This window comes from Syngnathus scovelli, chromosome 1 (assembly GCF_024217435.2).
Source record: "Syngnathus scovelli strain Florida chromosome 1, RoL_Ssco_1.2, whole genome shotgun sequence".
NCBI classification, from domain to species: Eukaryota; Metazoa; Chordata; class Actinopteri; order Syngnathiformes; family Syngnathidae; genus Syngnathus; species Syngnathus scovelli.
In genome coordinates, this window is record NC_090847.1 from 8,498,959 (window position 1) to 8,522,006 (window position 23,048).

Here is a 23,048-nt window from a genome sequence, read left to right on the forward strand (position 1 = left end):
TGTGCAACGCACAGTGTCCTCTGGCTGCCTTGCAACACTTTGCCTGACCACTCACTAAGTCAATTGACAACAGTGACGAAGGCCAGGAGGCAGGACGAAGAGGAAAAGATGCTGGGAAACATTTGACGAGAACCAAACTTGATGGGACTGTTGTTTTTTTTTTTTCCTGTCCTGGTACCCCACTTAGTTCTCAGCAACTTTTAGCTGGGTGGATAGTATCCCTGGTTGTAGTTCCAGGTGTTTGGGTAGCCGTAACTGCCATACTGTGGTTGCTGACGGAAGGAAAAGCAAATATATACACAACCAAAAATCAGTTGAAATCCATTTTTAATAGAGTAATTCATTCATACCTGATACCAGTTGCTGTATCCGCCATAGCCGCCGGATTGGGCACTCACATCCATGGTCATCGCTGGGGGAGGCGGCACTGTGATTGGGACCTGGGGATCAGTGGGCGGGACTTGTCCTGAAGTGCCATCTGCTGGGGCATCATCACCTTTGATCAGCTTCTCTTGGCCCTCATCCCTGTTGGGGAATTAGAATAAGGTGGTTGTGGCCATCATTTTATCTAGCGTGGAATGATGACATCAGCAGTTATAATTAGAAAGGGCTGTACCCAAACTCAACAGTCTCTATCATCAGCAAGTAGCAACACAGACTGGAAAAGTCACAGAAAAGCACCGAAGTGGACCGCCTTGGAAACCAATGCCGCTTCACAGATCAAACAACTGTTGCGACCTGTTCCGTTCAAGACCTTGTTAGAACACAGTACTACAGCAATTAATCAACAGCTAACTGATTATCAAATTAATCAGTCACTATCGATTATCAACTAATCGTTTCAAGACCGAGTTCAATTTAAATGGTCCACATCCTTGTAAATTCAGCCTCTTAACAGTAAAGATTTTCAGATTTCTGTAGTTCTCCACGAAAGTGGAATGATTGCATTGGTCGATCGAAAAATTTTAATCAGAGATGGCTTTATATGTTCCTTTATTTTTTATGCTGACGTAGAAAATGTCTTTGCTATTCCTAGCACATTAGATTTTTTAGATGTCTTCTTTTTTAAACTTTCCCAATACGGATGTTACCATGCACTGTAATGGCTAGGATGTTATGGGGATCAGATTCAACTATTAATTATTAAAATAATCATTAGTTGCGGCAGTAGAGAACAGAAAGTTGTGCAAAAAATAGGCTTAAGACTTTGCATCCCAAATTTCACACATTCTCCAACTTTTTGTGAACGGTTGGACTCTTCTGTCTTGTTCCTTACCCGTTCTCTGCTTTTCTCTTTGTCCCGCCCAGCTCTTTGAGCAGCTTCTGGTGCTCTTCATAGACAGACAGCACACTACACAGGATATAGAGGCAGGCTATGAACGACGGGGACAGTCGGGAATAAAAATAAAAAAATAAAAAAAAAGACCCTTTTTTACTGATGAATGAGATATTGACCTCTGGACAGAGTTGCTGTACTCTTCTACAAACTGGAGGCAGCGCTGTGAGAGGAGGATCTTGGTGCGCGGTGCGAGAGGCGCCGCCAGGGCTCGTGTCACACACTCCTGAACCGCCTCGGCCGAGGACCCTGGCTCGCTGGATGCCTCCAACTCCAGCAGGTTCAGGTGCAGCTTGTCATTACCCTGATGGTAAGAAGAACTAGGAAGCTTCACCATCATGTTTTCAGAGCACTACTGACACCTAGTGGTGTTTTGTAGGTCCTGTAGAGTTAATAAGCCATTACATATTGTTTCCATTCGAAAAATCTCACTGCACACCAGACAAAGTACACAAAGTAAAAGCAGAAGATGATTTTGATTCAAGATTTAGATTTTATTTTGATTTAACACAAATGTAATAAGTCTGCTTTCATGGAGGACTAAAGAAATCTGAGAATATTTACTTTTGAGAGGTTGAAACTAAGTATTTTTGGACAATTTTAAATGCCACAGGACGAATAATCAATTGTCACAATAATTATCCATTACTTTGGTAATCTGTGGATCATTAATTAATTATTTCACCACAAATCCCAATGTTTGGACATTGCCTTTTATGCATTTTTTTTCCCACCTGGCTCGCCACCATCCTGCCAACTTATTTCTACAAAGGGAGGTGCGCAAGTCTGCGCTAACATTAGTTTGTGTAGAAAAATTATCACTGCGAAGCTTCATAGTAGACGTTTTGCGTCTACTTTTTTTGTGTAATTGAATAGATTGAGTTATTCAACTGTTTCGTAAAATGCCGAAAAGTGCTGCATCTTAAACAAGTGGTACTATGCACTCACCGGACTGATCTCCAGCGCTTCCTGTAAAATGCTGCGAGCTCTGCCAGGGTTTCCGACGAGCTTCAGCAGCAGCCGAGCGAGCTTGATGGAGTAGAAGGCGTGCAAGATGGGCTTCTCTGTCGATTGGCTCACCGCCTCCTGCAGCAGAGCTTCTGACTGCTCGAGTTGGCCCGCCCTCCTCTCCAAAGCCGCCCTGTGGATACGAACCACGGCCAAACCTGGCATGTTTTTATCCAGAGCCTCCAGCACCTGCCGAGCCTCGGCCAGGTCGCCTGAAGGCGAAGACGATGCACGATGAGAAAAGAGGGGATGCAGGCAAAAATAACAGAACCGATAACAGAACAAGAGGAAAGGTTAGCATGTTGCGTCGTACCGTGTCTCTCCTCGAAGGTGGCCCTCCGCATGTGGAGGTTAGGATTGGACGGCAAGTGAAGACAGGCTCGCTTGTAGACAGCTCGAACCTCATCCACGCAGTGCGATTCCAGGTATTGAATGTACTGAACAAAGCACAATGGCGAAAAAATCGGATAAAACCATAGTGCATGCTCACATTCTTGTGAAATTTCAGTACAGCGTTTACACTTACAAAACTTTTGTATTCAAGTCGATTAATTATAACTTGGTAAAAATTCTGCCCACCTTGCTCCTGTCACTTTCTTTCTCAAACATTATATTGTAGTATCTCTTGTGTAGTTTTCTTACCCTGGTCCAGAATTCCTCGTAAAGAGCACAGGCTATCAGACAGCGCTCAAAGAGAACACAAAGTCTGCGGTCGTCACGGGCAACCTCGGTTTCGCCCGTTCCTTGCTCAATCTGGGCTGTCACTTCCGGTTCCTCAGTGGTCTCTTTGACATCTGTGTTCATCTTGTTTGAATCTGCACAGATGCCCCGGTATCAAACGGGATGTCAGCGGCTTCACATTTACAAAACAATACCGGTGCAATGGCATCACCTTTGTTATGGTCTTCTCCGGGGCCTTTGCTCAGCTGGGCAAGCTCCCAGTCAAGGTAGGAGTGCCAACCACGCAGCTGAATTTGATCAAGCGGCTTCACATGGAAGTAAGGACGTTTGATCTACAAATTGAATGCATCACTTTGAATGACTAATAAACTGAGGGCAGAAAAAATATTGGTTGAACTAGAACTTGGAAAAAAACATTTGATCTCATTGTGACCTTGTTTTATCATTTCTGCTTGGTTATTGGTGGCTATTTTCATAAAAGAAGCGAGTCAGCAGTTCTGTACACAGTTCTAGATGTTCTGATTTGACTAAGTGTTGGAGCTGTCTATAAGTGAATTGGTGAGCCCTATCTGACTGCTAAATCTGAGCATATTATCTGTTTTGTTTTCCAGTGTAACGGTTTTTATATGTTGACTTTAGCGTGTAGATACTCCAACTAGATACTTAATGACAACAAAAGAATGCAAAACCAACAGAATTACGACAATCCTGGCTTAACTTGAAAGTTAAATTTGTTCCTGACCAAGCTTGAATTGAATCACCATTCCCAGTTGGAATCAATTGAAAGTTCGTTCATCTTTTCAAGCCCCGCAAAACAACAAACTTCATGTCAATTGTTGCTCTTGATTATTGAACTAGGCCCCTTTGGCCTCTCTAGTAAAACTGAGGAGTTGAGAAGTGTGACCAATGCTTTTTGCAGTAGCGCATCATTACCAATGGTTTATGAATGAGACGACGTCCAATGGAGGTCCAAGAATCAAAACAAAGGAGCATGACTCACAGTGTCTTCAAAGTTCCATCTCTTGCGAACTTCATTTTCGTTCTCCTGGTAAATTTTGTCCCGGCGGAGCAGCACTTGCTCTCTAATCCTCTGCATCAGCTCCTCCTAAGCAAAAAGAACACAGACACAATGAAGATCTCACTCATAGTGACGAGCACAGTGCGATGTGGTGAAAAGTTCCTCACTGAGTCTATGTCTTCAGGTGTGACGGGTTCTTCCTCTCCGGGCGGCATCTCTTTTCCTTTCTCCTTGGCCTGTTCGGCACGCTCCACTTTCTGGGTCTCCCGGCATAAGGCCCTCACCTTCTCATATTCCTCCGGCGAAAGTGCTTCTTTGGGCTCATTGCTGCTCAGGTGGGTCTTGAACCTATGCCAGATGCCACGTGTAACAATAATAACTGTCTTTCTCAATCACGACTGGCGTTTCTCACTTTTCGTAGTGGGTGTTGTAGTGCTGCGTGGGAACTTTGAGGACTCTGTCGAGCACAGCTGTGACGTTCCTCAAGTTGCCTTGCTCCTTCTCCCATTCAACATACAGATCCCACAGCCGGTCCGAGTGGAAGTCCAGGCCTGCTGCGCCAACTGCGTCCTCAAACACACTGAAAGTTGAGCATGGATATCAGTTGGACACATTTTGGATAAAAGACACTCCAAGTAAAGGTACTGGAATTCAGCTAACAGGAGCAAAACTTCGCTTAAAAAAAACCAAAAACTTTTTCCTTAATACACATGCCACATATTTCTCCTTTAATATTCACTATAGTATTCATTTTTTACAGCTGCAATGAATACAAAAAAGTCCTGACCCCTGGTAAAAGCCATAACCCCTAACCTAATAGGCACTCTGGACTCAGCATTTTAATAAATGAACGAACCAACTAGCGATAACAGAAAATACAGTCCAGTGTGTGTACCTGCGAATGCGCTTGGGCGACTCTGGCTGGTTCATGTCCAGTGTTCCCAAAAGTAGATTGATGTAGTGGATCCACAGATCCACACTCAGAGGGATTGCCTGAAGACCCTGAACACACACCTAACACAAAATACCCGATTAAAGTACAAGACTGAAAATTTGGCTTCAAAGGTGATTTTTTAATAAATTTCTTTACCTCTGCTGCTTTGTCGTTGTTACCCGCACGACGCTCCAAATCAGCAAATTTTTTCCAATAACCATAGCAGAGTGGATAACGGCCGAGGAAGGCCATCAGGGCTCTCTGTGATGCTGCAATGTGGCCCTGACAGGAACGATGTGTTGATGTTACATGATGGAGAACCCCTCTTCATGAACCAAGATCTGTGAGGCCTAATCTGATATTTATCAAACATGTTTTCTTTTTTTCCTTCATAAACATCAAGCTCTCACCTCTTGCTCACAGTATTGCAACAAGTCAGTCCAACTGGTGAAGTCTTGAGAGTTGTCATGTGCGGTATTCCAGAGACGTTCAAAGTCTGCTGGCATATCAATTTCCTCATCCTTTGTGGCTGGAGGCAGTGAGAAGGAAGCAGTGTCTGTGTCTGCCTCAGAGGGCGAGTTTGTGAAGCCATTCTCGTCTGACATCTCTGGAAGAGGTAACGTGGGAACCTCGGCAGCCTCCATGGCTAGAAAAGAGCATATTCATAAAACATCTCTTTAATGATTAACTTTTATGCCTCCCATTAGATCAATGTTAACTTACATTGATAACATTTTCTAACTTCCTATGCATAACTAAAAACGTCAGCCTCCTACCCCGCTACATTAGCAAAAAGCGAGATTGAAATATTTGCACTTTTAAGCTGCAACAACCGGCGTTCCCATATTGTTAGTCTGTGACTGTCACAGAAAGTGCAATCGTACTAATGGTTGCATTTAAATTAAACGCTGGTTTCACTATATCGGAAGTCCCACCCACATTTTACGCAAAGGCTGCGTGAGGCATAAGGTGGACTGTATCCACATTTGGTACCCCCCCCCCCCCCCCCCCCCCGATAGCTAGCTGCACAGCGAAGTAGCCCTCTTATTCAGGCCCTTACTTGAAACTACTATTAAGAATTCAAGAACAACGTAGCGAAAAGCAGATGAAGCACGCTTGACAAGTGGTTTTGCTCGACACCGTGCACACATCTTACTGGGACGTTTATCTTGTACTCATGCAGAATGAACCACCACGTCCGACACGTAAGATTACTTTGACCTTATTCAACTTAGTTCAAAGTACCTGAAGGCTCTCCAAGCTCCCTATTTTCGCCCGTAACGCCGTCCGTCGCCATGATGGCAAGCCTCACTATACGTCACAAAAGCGCGCCAGAAGCAAGTTACTTTACTTGACGTCATCAGGTGCGCCATTAATGTGACAAAAAAAATTAAAAACAAAATTGTTAAGAACATTTCGGTCAAACGAAGAAGGAAGCATAAACAAAATACTGAAAAAGTAAACGTTGATAGACAATTCATTTAGCGATTGTGCCTGCCTTACACGTTAGGCACTCAGCTTCATATGCATCACGACCCTGGCGAAAGCACGCAATTTTTTTTTTTAAATTCCTCCGTAAAGATGCATTTTTGTTTCGGCATTGTCTCCACTCGCTGGCAAGCACTCGCCTACTTCCTCCTCATGCACTCACACAATCAGCAAGGTGGCTAGATTTGAAAAGAAGGGCGTGACTTATTTGCGAACGATTACAGAGAAACCTGGAATAGAGTTGTATTCATGCATTTGCTTTCAGGGCCAGACAAGTAACAATTCAAAAAATAAAAAGCTGATACATAAATACACAAAACAAAGAGGGTCTTCTTATAACAATTGGTCTTCTTTATTTTCACTTGGTCACATCTTTTAAAGTATATCTGACAACTCTGACCGATAGTCTGCTTCTTCACTTCTATTTCCACTGTATCAAGTTGAAAAAAAAATGCAGTAACATTTACAATCATAAAAACAATAGAAAAGCAGACTGACACAATTTGAAAGAACAGGACAAAATCAGACTCCCAATGATCATTTAGATTTGTGCAGTGCAGCTGACATGCTTCCATTCGAAGGTTTAACTCAGAAAACAAAGGGGTATGCCTTTCAGATTTACATTTAAGATAATTGAGACCCATAAAATCTGGAAATGTTGAATTCAAGACAGAAATCTAAACAATATTTGGGTTGTCAGAAGTGCATTAAAATTAATAGTAAACAAATAAATGGAAATGCAAACAATTACAAAAGGAAGGAAAACTTGTCAACAGGATAACCCATAGAGGTCAGCGTTTCAGTAGCCAATAGCATTTCTATTGTGAAGAGTGTTGATCAAAAGATAAACATTTTGGAAAGCAGCTGATCGCCATGATCCCTTACCAAAGCAAATGCTTCTTTACAGACAACTTCATCTGTCACTAATTTATAATGAGGTTGTAAATGGCAATTGTAAACTGAAAACGTGTGAAGCAAGTTCAGTTGTTTTCTTCATATTGCAAAACCTAAAAATCAAAATATGCATTGGGTGAAAATCAATCTGTAATACACCATCAGACAGAGCATTTGCTATGACATTTACCAGTATATTTGTACTTCAGAGGCTCAGCCGAGTATGATTTGATTTGTTAATGATAATGACATCACTTTTTATAAGTTACATAATATTACACAAAAAAGGGGGCACGAGTATATCGACGTGCACTTCAGATAAAAGTGTAGGGTTGGTGTGTGTGCGTGTGTGTAGGTGTGTGTGTTGCATTGTGTTCAAGTTCAAATAGGGAATCTTGTTGCTCTTTTCTCTTATATTCAGTCACTTGCTAATTTCTCTTATATTCAGTCACTATTTCCTCCTGCTCGTCATCTACTCTCTCAACAGTTACTGTAGCACCACAGTCCAATCAGTGCCTGCATTCACACCGGGCTTGCGGAGCGTCAATACTGACGTAGAAGCATTGAAGTCAAACTCAAGCTGGCTCTTCTGACCATCTATGAAAGGCCAAAAGAAATGAAAGCAACGTAAAAAAAGACTGATGCAAATAGCAAGTGAAAACAAATGAAAAAAGGACTCACCAGCTGTCTTTAAGGTAGCCTTGGTGGGCTTACTACCCCCCAGTATAATGATGCGTTCAATAATGGAACTGGTCGAGAAATGGGCCTCTGGAGCAAGGTTTCTGAGGGGCATTACAATTTCATTTAACATATTTACCAACAGCAGTATTCCAAAAGCATAGTCACTGTTTGCAGATATTATTTACAACCTATCAATTACTCACTGAAAAACACACCTACAGTATTCAGCTATTTTTGCACCATCTCCTGGCATCTTTCTACCAAGGACCTATGTTGATGTGTGATGAGCTTGGTTTTGGGAGGGGGGAGTAGTGCTTTTTCACCATCTTGTGGCATCTTGGTGCCAAGGAACTGTGTTAAAGTGAGTTGAGGAGCTTAACTTAGAAAACAATTTTTTTTTTGCCACCATCTTGTGGACTCTACAAAAAAATTTCAAGGGGCACTAAATATTCTTTAAACTAAGAGATAGGTCTTCATATACTTAAAAGAAAATAATTTCTGCTCATTGAAACTCACACGGAGGAGAGGTTGTTGTTGGCAAATGACAGCCTCCTGTGAATGAACTCCTTCTTCTCAAAGCTGAAAGTGTGTCCATCATCGATGTAGAGCTCTCCCTCTGCAGCTCTCTGTGAAAATTTAGACACATCTTTGAACATGAAATGACAACCTGCAACATGTTGCTTTAATGATTTGACGTACCTGACGACCAAGGGCCACGTACACGGTGTATGGGTCTTGCTCCATACAGGAGGAAGATCTACGCACTCGAAGCTTTCTGGGAATAATGGAGCCACCGCGCTGGAAAACTGGGATCTGACATGAAAACACAAAACACAATTAGTGAGTTATGACTGAAGGAATAAAATGCACAGATAAAAGAGGCGATCACAGAGGATGTGTGAGATTAGAGTCTTACAGAGCTCATGGTGACAGGAATGTAAAGGTTCTGGCCGCCATTGTGCTTCTGGAAGGTGTGGACATCAAACCAGACCTGACAGTAGAACAGAAGAGGTAAGACGTCCGACACCACAAAGTCAACAGACATGGCATAAAAACTTTATTTTTGTACCTCCTCCTTTCCTGGCAGGTAAGCAGTTACTCCAGTGGCTCCCTCCTCAGTGACAGGGTGCACCAACAAGTCTCGACCTATGGCAAAATAGAAAGTGTTTAAAACACTTGCAAAAGATTGACTTATTCAGTAGCAACATTCGGACAACCGTGTTACTTGTGAAAACAAAACTCGAATGCTGCAGTAAAATTATTCACAAGTATAATAATCTGAATTAATTTTCGACATTTGGTCTCACCAATCAAAAACTCATCATCCAGAGCATAAGTAGCAGGATCCTGAGGATATTCTACCCACAGCGGCCTACAAAAAAAAAAAAAAAAGAACGTCACTGTGGTTTCCCACTGTAGTTTCTAAACCTACTAAACAGTTGGACATTAGTTTCATCAGCCATTTGATGGACAAAAAAAAATTATTGAGATCACAAGTATTAAAAACATCCAAAGCAAACCATGACTCAATTAAAATGTATTCAAGTGTCTACTAAATGCTCACCTCATGACTGGATGCCCAGTGAGATACGTGTGGTAGAACTGCTGGTACCAGTACGGCAGCAGGCTGTAGCGTTGGCGCACAGCCTCTCGGATCAGAGCAGTGTTCTCTGGGCCGAAAAGCCATGGTTCACGACGGGGAGTGTCCAGGTGGGCGTGGGCCCTGAAGAACGGCTGGTAGGCTCCTGTCTGGTACCAACGCACAAGCAGCTCTGAGCTGGGAGACTTGAAGAAACCCCCGACATCAGCTACAGGGCAAGATAAGGAAAGATAATTGAGGATCTTGAGAATTTCTTGCAGACACCGAAAACCAAGGTTTGTTGTGAAATTTTCACAAGAAAAACACCACCATAGAGTAAAATTAAAATATAATCAAGCCAAAGGTAGCACCACACACACAGTAGTATTTATGTGAGTTTGAAGAGGCGTGACGCTGTGACTGACCTCAAATCTAGTTGGCTGTCAACTACAATTAGTTCAGCGCTAATGTCGCCGCAATGCTACTTGCGAGCGTCATTTGCTTGTAATTCTAATTTTGGCTGGTTACATAAAGCAGAAACAAAAAAGGGTATTATGACCTTTTGGCCCTCATGTAAAAGTACATCAGTTCCAATGGTATTATAGTTAATGAAATTTAATGAAATAACTAAGAGAAAATTTGAAAAACATTTTCATTCATGAAATAAAAATGATAACCAAGTGAAACTACACTTCACTTAGGGGGGACTTATACTCAGGAGCGACTTGTGAATTTTTTCTCAAATTTTCAAAATTCAAAAATCCATGATGTAGTGAAACCGCGATAAACGAACCGCAATGTAGCAAGGGATTACTGTCATTTGACCTGAGCAGCGCGGCGGTTGTTTACATAAGGACAAAGGATTCTATCATGGGATGACGAAGATGACGAAGGGCCCCACGTTTGAAGGATGTAATGATTTGGAGTGACACAAGGTTTGAAAAACGTATTTATGTTATAGTTATTTGATATATTTTATTTCGTGTAGCAACTTGTATACCTTTTTATCGTGACAGTTCAGTAGTTGTTGGCTCGTTGAACTCTTGTTTTGTTAAATAAAGAGTCGTTTACCAAACCCATGTGTTTCCTGGTACTTTGTTAATGCTACAATATAGTTGTATACTAGATCTGTGCGGCGCGCATGCGGCGTTGTTGACATAAAGGACGAGGAATTTGATCGATGGATTTAATGATTAGGAGTGACACAGATGGTTTGATAATATTGTTGTTATATGGTAGTTATTTGAAATATACTTTATATATCGTTATATGGGTCTGTGGAATAATTAGAAATGCAACTTATGAGTCCGACATCAGCGGCATTGTTTACATAAAGGACGATCGATTTAATAAATTGGAGTGACACAGATGGTTTGATAAGCGTGTTATTTATGTAATACTTATTTGAATAACTCTGAATGTTACTCAGGCCCGTTCCCAGCTCCTCATTTGTGTATATGTCATGTTAGCATACCGTATCGTTTAGCCTGTTGTTGCTGGTTCATGTCTGTTCTTGGTGTTGGATTTTGACAAATAAATTTGCCCCAAAAGTGCGACTTATACTCCTGTGCGACTTATATATGTTTTTTTTTTTTACTGTATTGTGCATTTAATGGCTGGTGCGACTTATACTCCGGAGCGACTTATAGTCCGAAAATTACGGTAGTTACTGATGTACTTAGTTACAGCATTACTACAGGGCATGACCGCGTTAAAACTGCTGGTGACTATTTCAGCACCTTTTTGAGATCACATACTTCTCAAAGATAACTTGGGAGAGTGTCACTTACCGCCACAAAAAGATATTCCTACCAGACCAATACTCAGACACATGGGGATGGTCATTTTTAGGTGACCCCACTCAGCAGCATTATCGCCAGTCCATACAGCACCTAGAGATACAAAAACACTCTTGAAATAATTCACTACTGTTGCCTCAATAAACAGTACTCGAAGGTTTAGTGAAGGGCAATGAAAACAGACAAAGGCTCACCATAGCGCTGTGACCCAGCAAAAAAGGCTCTACTCAAGACAAAAGGTCTTTCGACCCCTCCTGATCTCTGGATCAGGCCCTCCGCTGTGGCCCTTTGCTGCAACAAACATGACAATCAGAACAACTGCACAAAAGACACATGCAAATTTTCAATCACAAGCGATGAGCTTGCTAAGATGATGTTCTCTAAGGATTGTCTGAAAGTCAACGCTGCTTACCACATAGAAGCCATAAAGGTTGTGCAGGTCACGGTGCTCCCACTCTCCATGCTTTGAGTCCTTGTGCATGGTGATCTCAGGCCCGTTGAATATTGAAGGCTCATTCATGTCGTTCCATGTATACAAGTTCTCCATTGTGCCCTGGACACAGAAGTGTCTGTGAAAACGGGCTCACTGAAACCGTGATATTAAATGTAGAGTGGTACTGGTACTACTACTATTACCGCTGCACCTCTATGCTAATGCTAACACACAATGAAAAATGCCATTGAAAGGCCAAATAATAATACCAATGTCATTGTTAGAAACCTTTAAGTAAAACAGTAAAACATATAGTTTTACTGTGCCATTTAGTTCTGAAAACCTTCATTTGTCTGTATTATACTGCCTCGTGTGTTCCACTTCACTTTAGCTGCCACGGGTCTCACCTCATACTGGTCGTAGGCAAACATGCTGGCCCACCAAGCCCTCATGTCTTCACGGCTAAAATCTGGATAACCGGCACTGCCTAAACAAAATCATTCAAGTCCAAAGTAAATGGGGCATGCTTATTCGGTCAAGGATGCATCATCAAACATCTGGTGTACCAACAGTCCAATTTCATACAATTTTATTATTCTTACTTACCAGGCCAACACCAGCCCTCATAGTCGGCGCCATCTTTATTCTTTGTGTAGAAACCTAGAGACTTGATTTCATTATGGATCTTGTAGCTGCTGTCCACTTTGATATGAGGGTCTACAATCGTTACCATCTATTACACAAAGAGAGGGAAATTAATATTTGGCAAAATTAGTATGGAATTGATAGTACCTTGAGACGACTTGCTAAAATCAGTTAGTTGTTCATGCCCCTGCTATTGCACCAATTTCTTTTTTGCTTGTGGTCATAAATACAATGCGTTTGACATATATTTTAATAAGTGTGCCATTTTTTTTTTTCATGGTCTCAGTAAATCACATATTTTCACCATGGCAGGTCGGTCTCGATAAACAGGAGTTCACCAAAAACACATTCATTTACAAACTTCAACATGAGCTCCTGTGATCTTGTCGTGGCGAAACATTCGTACCTTGCGCTTTTTATCCATGAGTCGTTGAAGCATTTCCTTGGGTGTGGGAAACTTATTGGTATCCCAGGTAAAGTAACGTTTCCCATCTGTGTGCTCAATATCGAGCCAGATGAAATCATAGGGAATGTCATGCTCGTCAAAGCCTGCATCCACCAATGCTACGTCTTCCTGATCGTTGTAGTTCCAGCGGCACTGGTGGTAGGCCAGTGCGGCCAGAGGCGGGAAGGCCTGGGTGCCTGACCAACGTTATAACACATTGAGTAGTCATTCATTGTATTCATCCCGGGAGGAAAATGAAGTGAATAAGTGGTAATAGTACAAATTTGTAAGATTATGAAATAAAATACACTGGGTGAATGATCATAGCATGACAGACAGTTCACATAATAATCTTACCAGTCAGGGAGGCGTATTGTGAGAAGACATCTTTTGGTGTTGGGCCGAGCATTATGAAGACATCAATGATGCCGCTTTCAGAGAACCAATGCACGTCCGTCTGTGGGGTCTCACTGGAGCCTTGCACGTAATCCAGCATTTTTCCAAACACAGTCTGAGGACAACCAAAGAAATGAGGCAGGCTAAAATGGCACAAAGCTCATCAACACTCACGTACACATATCGTGTTATGAAAGCCTTCAGGCATGGGAGGAGGCACAAACCTTCCCTGCGGTGTTGGAGCTAATGTCAACCCAAGTCTCAGCAGCATTGAGCCAAAATATGCCTGTGGTCCGCTGGATGTTGTGGGCCAACATAACAGGCACGGAACCATAAAGTGCCATAGGATTATCCAGTTCATATTGGAACACGTCCAAATTGTAGAGCCGATATGGATCTCCATTACTGAGAGGTGGAGACAGGCAAATTATATTTAGCAGGAAGACCCGCACTAAAATCAGCATCGTTTCAACCATTTCATGCATAGTCGTCATCACAACTCACTCTGTAGTTTTAAGTCTGAGGTTGTCTGCATGTTCTGGAATGCCATAGACGTGTTCCACCCCTGGCAATGAAAAGTCTAGACCGATAGCAGTTGGACCTGTAATGCGAGTGCACAACAAAAGGAGAATGATTTAACAGGGTCAACACTAAACAAAAACTTACTATAGCTAGTATTCATTATTCAGTATTCATTTGTGAGTTTATTAGGTTTTGGGAGAATGCTTCATTTCATTTTAGCATTTGGTGTTTTTCTAATGGAGTATTTTTTAAGCACAAAATGAAAGTATTGTGTGATAAACTACAATTTCCAAACACTGGATGACCTTCCTTCTTTTGCAGAGCCTAACAGTCCAACTGAAATAAATTCAACCACAAAAGCTTAATTGTTAAACTAAAGGATCAGCTTCCTTTTTTTTTTAAGCACTTCGGTTTTGTGTATGTGGATAGTGCTAAGACCCACTATTACAAATTGAAATTTACCATTAGGTTTTGTGTCTGTAAATGATTTAAATGTTTCTTCCCACATGCCGTCTTCAACCTTTTCATTAGATATAGCCTGCAAAGAAAGAGAGGAAAGAAGCAACATCATTTTAGATAAGATTTCCCCCCCCCCCCCCCCCCCCCAGATGAAATTGTAGGAGGGACTAGACCTCATCGTCCAGCTCTGCATCCTCAGGCTCTTGGTCTGTCTGTCTGCTCCATGGCACAAGATGCAACAGCATAGAGGGAAATATGGCAAAAGGAGACGTAGAGGTATGTCACTTTGGAAAGGACATTATTTTAAGGATGTACAGTGCAATTAACTTTGGGAAAATTGATCAAACACAGGGGATAACAGCTGCCACCACAGTCACCACAGTCACTAACCCTAATAGGACCTCAGGAAACCATGCGATCTCTTCCTTATATCTTACACATTTTATCAAGTCATTGTGGGAAATGAAGTCTATTCTACAAGTGCTGGGCCATCCAACTTGGGAGATCAAAGACACACAACCACCAGATCTGGTTTGGCAGCATAGAGCGCTGACCGGTGAGCTAAATGTCTGGGCCACCGTTGTTGCTAGGTCCTATTAGAAGATGCTGACTTTGGCAGACAGTTTTTGGGCCTCGACTTTGTTTACCAGCGTCTCCAGCTCAAATTCCGCACTGATTGAGATGTATGAAACGAATGGGGTTGACTTCATGCGTAAGCCGAGATTCGTGCATTTTGGATGTTCTTTACAAATCAAGGACAATAGAATCCACTTTGCTTGAGGTTGAATGTCAAGTTTCCAAAGATAGTGATGTTTTGTTGTTATTACCTCTCCTACAGTGACAACTTTTTAAAGCTGCTTGGCTTAATCATTTTTTGATTACACGCATTAGGCTGAGGGTATGAGACCAGTCAGCGACTCAGTCCTCGCTGACTGCGTATGTTTTTTTTCTATACGATGCATTTTTTGTTTGTTTGTTTGCTGAACAAAAAAAACAGTGGAAACAAACAAAAAATTCATTCTAAGTAACTGGCTAGTCACAAAAGCAAACAAGCTCATGCAAGTTTAGTTTTTTGTGTCAAATTATTGAACAATACCGGCCTAAATGACACCATGTAAAATTAATTAATGATCGGGATGCTCTTCATTTATTTTAAGATATACATCATGTTCCAAATTATTATATATAATGTTTGTCTCTGAATTTTTGTAGTTTATGCAAATGGACCTCAGCATAATTTTCAATTCATTGATTGTTAAAAAACAATTTGGATGCATTTAAACAAACCTCTTCATGATAACAGTATTTTTTTTTTATATTAAAAAATAAAATAAAATAAAAACACTATATTCAAACACTGGTGTGGACAATTTGGAACAATGCTTTTAAACCAAAACTGCTTTCAGTTTTGAAAACAAAATTAAACATATTATATGTTAGGTGTGAGTGCATGTGCGGAGGGCTGTTCGTCTCGGTGTGCCCTGCTGGAAACCAGTTGAGGGTGTCCCCCACCTACTGCCCGATGACTGCTGGGATAGGCTCCAGCACGCCCACGATCCTCGTGGGGACAAACGGTACAGATAATGGATGAATATAATATATTATGTATTTAAAATAGTAAAAATATTAAAATTATTCTTGAACAGTTGACTTGAAAATGATGCTGAGTGACATTTGCATGGACTACAAGTTTGCGAAATACTTGTATGTTATTTGCATAACGATTGGAAACCCTGCGTAAGATGGTAAACGGTCTTTTACTTGTATAGTATGGTCTTTTACTTGTATAGTATCTATCACCAGGAAATGCATTTTACTTGCAGAGACACAATCAACAGCATCATCAAAAGCACAACGTTCACACCTTCCCGCTTCCTTGCTAATTTGCGAGGTAAAATTAGACTTTGGTTTATAGAGACTCCATGAGTATGATACTATTTACAAATTAGTACAAGGAGTATAATATAGAGCATTTTGTTTACCTAGAGAATACACCCTTGACATTATTCCACACATTAGCCAATGTTCTTGTTATTAAATAGGAGAAACTAGGGCGATAAGGAGAAGAGGACAGAACGAGTCAGACAATTTTCAAATGAACACGAATGTAGTCAAAAACCAATAAGTGAGGTGTTTGTGTCGGACAGGCATTTGTGAAAGCGTGCGAGTATGCGTGGTCTCTCACGTGTCCTTGCGTAGCCGTAAGTGCTCAAAGGCCAGAAGGCCACGCGAGTTTAGCGAAAGCAGCACATCTCGCCCCTCCATAATGTCCAATCGGAAAGGCTGTGCACTGACAATGACCCTTTGAGACTCCGCCCCCAGTGACAGAACCACTCCATTCTTGTCCTGAGACAAAAGAGACAGGCTGGGGGGGACAAGAGAACAATGCAGATATTAAGTTTAGAGGATATAGTTGGGATCAATAAATCTGAAATCAAGAACTAAATAGAAATATTCCTAAAGTGAAAAAAAAAAAGATCTCAACCTTGCACCGCTTTCATTGATTGCTGCAGAATCATCATTATACATATCAGCTACGTACCAAAAGCTCCCCCTCCTCGCAGGAGGCAACCGCAGCACGAGACACTTACGGCTCTGTAGGCGGCTCTCTGATGAGCACGTCGGGGACCTCATAACGAGGCTTCAGCGGCTTCAGCTCATTAATCTTCACCCTCGTTATGTTTCCCTGGAGACGATAGAGCTCCAGGAGCAGACGCACCTACAACGCAGCAGGAAAGAGAATGGGAATGCTCTAATAATCATATTCATGTTGAAATTTCTTTCGGATTAGCAGATAAGCCCAAATAGATGTCGAATTTTTACAGTGTGTGCTTCCAGGAGATTTAGAAATGCAAACTAATGTCTTTTTAGACATGATGAAATGTGCATTATTTTAGTAGTGTTGATTAGTGCTGAACAATTAATCAAATTCAAATGAACATTGCAGATGCTACAATTCCGGTGGCTGCTTCCTTTTGATTGCTTGTCATTTATTCATTTCTATTATTTAGATAAAATCGGTGCTTAAGAAATACAGCCCACATGTTTCCATATCCTTGATTTTTAATCACTGAAGTTTGAAGCGACATAACTCATACTTAGAGATGTTTCTATTAATATGCCCCCATCGCATTAATTAAATGGATAATAAAAAAAACGCGATTTTAGTATGATGCATGGCAATTCAAACTTCAACTACAATAGGAAACATTGGGAGATGAGTACATACAACTCAGCATTATTTTCTCACAAGGGTATAATTTATGGAAAGTTCTTAAATTTGATTCTGGAGTGTGTGGTTGCCTACTATAATGGCCTAGTGTCCTTCGGCTGGATCACCGTATTGTGGGTGCCGTACCTTGTTCTTGTCATTCTTGAGCTGCAGGGTAAGTCTAGTGTTGGTTAGCTCCATAGTCTCTAGTAGGGCTCGATAGGGCGACTCGCCAGGGTTCAATGCTCGCTGACGTCTGTTAATAACATTAGAAAGAAGTGTTACACAAAACAAGAGACATGTAATTAAACACGGTGAGCGTATGATTCCAGAACCCTATTCGATGTGTTCACTCACTTGCAGAAGGCACTCTGGTCACAGGTTTTGAAGTTAGCTCTCTCCACAGCCAGTGCCCCACTGAGAAATACAGCAAGCCAGAGCGCCAAGATAGGTGCCATCCTACAAAGTGAATTAAGAAAAAGGAAGCTCCAGATGGATTGCGAATCAAGAAAAAGGAAGCTCCAGATGGATTAAGCTCTAAAATCTGTTACGGTGGCAGAGTAAGTCAGCTTACTGGCCTACGAGGCCACAAGTATGGACACTCGGTCAGAATGCTGCATTGTCTAGATCCCAAATTAAGGTTTAGTCACAGGAAAAATGTTCAGTAACTCACAGAGCACTCAATTGTCAGGCTCCCCTATATTTTGTAGATATGGTGTCATTTTATGGTTATTTTTCGTTTTAGGTTATTGCAGTCTTCCAAAGTCTAACTTTTGATCCCTAAAGGAATATTAAACAAGACACTGTCTATTACTGACAATCCACAACATCTACAGCAGAGCATCCTAATACAGAAGGAGTTGCATAGGTACCATGCTCAATATCTATCTTGTCTTTAATATTAGTGGTGTTTAGTTTCCCTTATTGATGAACAAAGCACCTAGCTTGTGTCCGCTGGGACTACGATTGTAGGAATAAAGTATTGCATGTTGATATTTTTTGTTTGTTTCCTACCTTGTTAAAATATTGTCGGAAATTATTGAGAAATCATCATGATTTTCACATCGATGTATGTCATTATTACTAAGATAAGTTTTTGAGCAATTTATTTTAGAAGTTTGCGTCAAACTGGTAGCCCTCTACATTAATAAGTACCCAGGAAGGAGGTTGGTGACCCGTGACAGAACCTTGTGGTCCGTTAGCCCTAAATTGCGCAAAGCTCCCCCGATTCGTAGGATAAGCGGTTCGGAGAATGAATGAACGAACGAAGGCGCTTTCTTGTAACAGCAGTAGAATGTCGTAATTTTGCATTAGAAAAATGTACTACCCGCTGTATTCTATCCATCCATCCATCCATCCATCTTCTTCCGCTTATCCGGGGTCGGGTCGCGGGGGCAACAGCTTCAGGAGGGACTCCCAGACTTCCCTCTCCCCAGCCACTTCATCCAGCTCATCCCGGGGGATCCCAAGGCGTTCCCAGGCCAGCTGAGAGACATAGTCTCTCCAGCGCGTCCTGGGTCGTCCCCGGGGTCTCCTACCGGTGGGACATGCCCGGAACACCTCCCCAGGGAGGCGTCCAGGAGGCATCCTGATAAGATGCCCGAGCCACCTCATCTGGCTCCTCTCAACGTGGAGGAGTAGCGACTCTACTCCGAGTCTCTCCCGGATGACCGAGCTTCTCACCCTATCTCTAAGGGAGAGCCCGGACATCCTGCGGAGAAAACTCATTTCGGCCGCTTGTATCCGAGATCTCGTTCTTTCGGTCACGACCCATAGCTCGTGACCATAGGTGAGGGTAGGAGCGTAAATCGACCGGTAAATTGAGAGCTTTGCCTTTTGGCTCAGCTCTCTCTTCACCACAACGGACCGGTACAGGGTCCGCATTACTGCCGACGCTGCACCGATCCGCCTGTCGATCTCACGCTCCATCCTCCCCTCACTCGTGAACAAGACTCCAAGATACTTGAACTCCTCCACTTGGGGCAGGATCTCATCCCCGATCCGGAGAGGGCATTCCACCCTTTTCCGATCGAGGACCATGGACTCGGATTTGGAGGTGCTGACCCTCATCCCGACCGCTTCACACTCGGCTGCGAACCGTTCCAGCGAGAGCTGGAGATCACGGCCTGAAGAAGCCAACAGCACCACGTCATCTGCAAAAAGCAGAGACGCGATGCTGAGGTCCCCAAACCGGACCCCCTCAACGCCTCGGCTGCGCCTAGAAATTCTGTCCATAAAAATTATGAACAGAATCGGTGACAAAGGGCAGCCTTGGCGGAGTCCAACCCTCACTGGGAACGAATCCGACTTACTGCCGGAAATGCGGACCAGACTCTGGCATCGGTGATACAGGGACCGAACCGCCCTTATCAGTTGGCTCGGCACCCCGTACTCCCGAAGCACCCTCCACAGAACCTCCCGAGGGACACGGTCGAACGCCTTCTCCAAGTCCACAAAACACATGTGGACTGGTTGGGCAAACTCCCATGCACCCTCGAGGATCCTGCCGAGGGTGTAGAGCTGGTCCACTGTTCCACGGCCAGGACGAAAGCCACATTGCTCCTCCTGAATCCGAGGTTCGACCTCCCGACGGACCCTCCTCTCCAGCACCCCTGAATAGACCTTACCAGGGAGGCTGAGGAGTGTGATTCCCCTGTAATTGGAACACACCCTCCGGTCCCCCTTCTTAAAGAGGGGAACCACCACCCCAGTCTGCCAATCCAGAGGCACTGTCCCCGATGTCCACGCAACGTTGTAGAGGCGTGTCAGCCATGACAGCCCCACAACATCCAGAGCCTTTAAGAACTCTGGGCGGATCTCATCCACCCCCGGGGCCTTGCCACCGAGGAGTTTTTTAACTACCTCAGTGACTTCGACCCCAGAGATTGGAGAATCCGCCTCAGAGTCTCTAGGCCCTGCTTCCTCGATGGAAGGCGTGTAGGTGGAATTGAGGAGGTCTTCGAAGTATTCTCCCCACCGACTCACGACGTCCCGAGTCGAGGTCAGCAGCACGCCATCCCCACTGTAAACAGTGTTGACGTTGCACTGCTTCCCCCTCCTGAGACGCCGGATGGTGGACCAGAATTTCCTCGAAGCCGTCCGAAAGTCATTCTCCATGGCCTCACCGAACTCCTCCCACGCCCGGGTTTTTGCCTCAGCAACCGCCGAAGCCGCGTTCCGCTTGGCCATCCGGTACCTGTCAGCTGCCTCCGGAGTCCCGCAGGCCAAAACGGCCCGATAGGACTCCTTCTTCAGCTTGACGGCATCCCTTACCGCCGGTGTCCACCAGCGGGTTCGGGGGTTGCCGCCACGACAGGCACCAACGACCTTACGGCCACAGCTCCGGTCGGCCGCCTCAACAATGGAGGCGCGGAACATGGTCCACTCAGACTCAATGTCCCCCGCCTCCCCCGGGACGTGGGAAAAGCTCTGCCGGAGGTGGGAGTTGAAGCTCTTCCTGACAGGAGATTCTGCCAGACGTTCCCAGCAGACCCTCACAGAGCGTTTGGGTCTGCCAGGTCGGACCGGCATCTTCCCCCACCATCGGAGCCAACCCACCACCAGGTGGTGATCAGTTGACAGCTCCGCCCCTCTCTTCACCCGAGTGTCCAAAACATGCGGCCGCAAATCCGATGACACGACTACAAAGTCGATCATCGAACTGCGGCCTAGGGTGTCCTGGTGCCAAGTGCACACATGGACACCCTTATGTTTGAACATGGTGTTCATTATTGAAAATCCGTGTCGAGCACAGAAGTCCAACAATAGAACACCGCTCGGGTTCAGATCAGGGGGGCCGTTCCTCCCAATCACGCCCTTCCAGGTCTCACTGTCATTGCCCACGTGAGCATTGAAGTCACCCAGTAGAACGATAGAGTCCCCAGAAGGAGCGCTCTCCAGCACTTCCTCCAGGGACCCCAAGAAGGGTGGGTACTCTGAGCTGCTGTTTGGTGCATAGACACAAACAACAGTCAGGACCCGTCCCCCCACCCGAAGGCGGAGGGAGGCTACCCTCTCGTTCACCGGGGTGAACCCCAATGTGCAGGCGCCCAGCCGGGGGGCAATAAGTATACCCACACCTGCTCGACGCCTCTCACCGTGGGCAACTCCAGAGTGGAAGAGAGTCCAGCCCCTCTCGAGAGGGCTTGTACCGGAACCCAAACTGTGTGTGGAGGCTAGTCCGACTATATCTAGTCGGAAGCTTTCTGCCTCACACACCAGCTCGGGCTCCTTTCCGCTGTATTCTAACTATGTAAAACACTTCGGGAAGTTTCGCTGACAAATATTAAACACATAAAAGGTTCTCATTAAATGCATTACATTGGCTTTCATTCTCTCTGGGTGTGGGTGGTAGATTGTCCTGATAGCCGACAGACATCCCTGCTACACGATTTGACTACGATTTCAAATGAGATCGCATTCTAAAGTCAATTTCCAAATAAACCCCTTAACCAGCATCCATAAAGTTAAGAAATCAATTAATCAATTTTACCAGCCACTGAATCAGGGGCGCTTCATCGGTTTTAATTCTACCAAGAGAGCTAGAGCAATGGCTAATGCTAGCTGACATTCTTCTAACTTATTTGAAACTATTAAAACGATCACACACACAAAATGAGACTAATTATATAAAAAGACAAAGTATACGTACTGGAAGACCGCCTGACTATCGACGATTAACTGTGTCCGTTTTGTCGAGCTAACTGGTTAGCAAGCTTCCTAGCAAAGGCACAGGTTGACGGATGAGACGTTTATTCAATTGCAACGTTCTCGACCGCAAGGGAGGGAATCTCTCATGGTCTGTAAATGGGCAGACATTAATACCACTTCTTCTTCTCCAACTACAACTCTACCCGGCTTGATAAGGGTGAAAGCACAATGTATCAAAACAAGATACATAAAAGATAAAGCGCGACCGTTAGTCTTACCTTTCGGCGAAGGCGGCCATCTTGATTATGCCCCTGGTCAACTCCGCCTCTTAGTCGTGGATGATTATCATTCACTGTCCAAAACATTCACGTGTGAATCTATTATGACAATGAGAATTACAAACGCCAACAAAACGGCTTCTTTAATTTGTAGCGATACTAATTTGCGGTCATTTCAGCTAGTCACATACCCGGAAGGTTCCGTCTTTTCGCGTGAGATTAGATTAACGTGGATTTGGACGCCGTGTATCCTCTCAGGCATCGACACGTCATCGCCAAATTCCATGCGTGAACAATAGTTGCCTTTGATTTAATTCTTTTTAATGTCACAGTAGTGGCAGAGGGCTCTGTCAGATGACTGACATTTGACCTTAGGGATGGTTGTTAGTCTTTTCTTGTTTCTTGATATCATTGCATGTGACTCAAATGTAATATTTTGTGGTTATTGCCGCGGATTAGTATTGTGATACTCTTCCGGGGTAATTGAGATGGTGAGTGGAGCTAGGGCATTTATAAGCTTTTCGACTAGCCACAGCATTTATATTCGGTGAATATAAGAGTATAATGTCTTGTAAATGCAAATGGGGCTTT

At 43.6% G+C, this 23,048-nt stretch overlaps 2 protein-coding genes across 3 annotated transcripts; both read right to left on the reverse strand.

The window, feature by feature from the left end:
* Positions 1-150: 150 nt before the first annotated feature.
* Positions 151-6,624, reverse strand: si:ch211-114c17.1 (pre-mRNA-processing factor 39). The gene is made up of 16 exons (XM_049746250.2): positions 6,481-6,624; positions 6,223-6,288; positions 5,388-5,623; positions 5,134-5,259; positions 4,939-5,057; positions 4,456-4,623; positions 4,211-4,391; positions 4,026-4,130; positions 3,237-3,357; positions 2,987-3,159; positions 2,658-2,781; positions 2,285-2,556; positions 1,456-1,640; positions 1,277-1,351; positions 351-525; positions 151-272 (listed from the first exon to the last, which is right to left on the reverse strand). The coding sequence occupies exons 2-16, from the start codon at positions 6,272-6,274 to the stop codon at positions 201-203; spliced, it is 2,184 nt and encodes a 727-aa protein (XP_049602207.1). The 5' UTR covers positions 6,275-6,288; positions 6,481-6,624; the 3' UTR covers positions 151-200.
* Positions 6,625-6,793: 169 nt separating this feature from the next.
* On the reverse strand, positions 6,794-22,734 carry ganabb (glucosidase II alpha subunit b). Of its 2 annotated transcripts, XM_049746243.2 has the most exons (26): positions 22,649-22,734; positions 22,458-22,531; positions 17,887-17,988; positions 17,677-17,785; positions 16,910-17,037; positions 16,504-16,683; positions 16,301-16,366; positions 14,492-14,534; positions 14,322-14,397; positions 13,842-13,938; positions 13,562-13,742; positions 13,299-13,452; positions 12,903-13,138; positions 12,458-12,584; positions 12,259-12,338; positions 11,831-11,971; positions 11,613-11,709; positions 11,410-11,511; positions 9,605-9,848; positions 9,348-9,412; positions 9,110-9,186; positions 8,957-9,031; positions 8,740-8,853; positions 8,557-8,666; positions 8,041-8,141; positions 6,794-7,956 (listed from the first exon to the last, which is right to left on the reverse strand). In XM_049746243.2, the coding sequence occupies exons 2-26, from the start codon at positions 22,475-22,477 to the stop codon at positions 7,847-7,849; spliced, it is 2,835 nt and encodes a 944-aa protein (XP_049602200.1). In that variant the 5' UTR covers positions 22,478-22,531; positions 22,649-22,734; the 3' UTR covers positions 6,794-7,846. The 2 variants fall into 2 exon arrangements, with proteins under 2 accessions (XP_049602200.1, XP_049602201.1); XM_049746244.2 differs by lacking the exon at positions 16,301-16,366 and having other exon boundaries at positions 22,649-22,732.
* Positions 22,735-23,048: the final 314 nt, after the last annotated feature.

Excerpts from the sequence above, each read along its gene's own strand:
- si:ch211-114c17.1 (XM_049746250.2), bottom strand. The coding sequence starts at position 6,274 with ATGGCGACGGACGGCGTTACGGGCGAAAATAGGGAGCTTGGAGAGCCT. Across the intron at positions 5,260-5,387 it reads TGCAATACTGTGAGCAAGAG|GGCCACATTGCAGCATCACA; the intron begins GTGAGAGCTTGA and ends CGTTCCTGTCAG. Across the intron at positions 5,058-5,133 it reads ACAACGACAAAGCAGCAGAG|GTGTGTGTTCAGGGTCTTCA; the intron begins GTAAAGAAATTT and ends ATTTTGTGTTAG.
- ganabb (XM_049746243.2), bottom strand. The coding sequence starts at position 22,477 with ATGGCCGCCTTCGCCGAAAG. Across the intron at positions 8,667-8,739 it reads ACGTGGCCCTTGGTCGTCAG|AGAGCTGCAGAGGGAGAGCT; the intron begins GTACGTCAAATC and ends AAATTTTCACAG. Across the intron at positions 7,957-8,040 it reads GGCTACCTTAAAGACAGCTG|ATGGTCAGAAGAGCCAGCTT; the intron begins GTGAGTCCTTTT and ends GGCCTTTCATAG.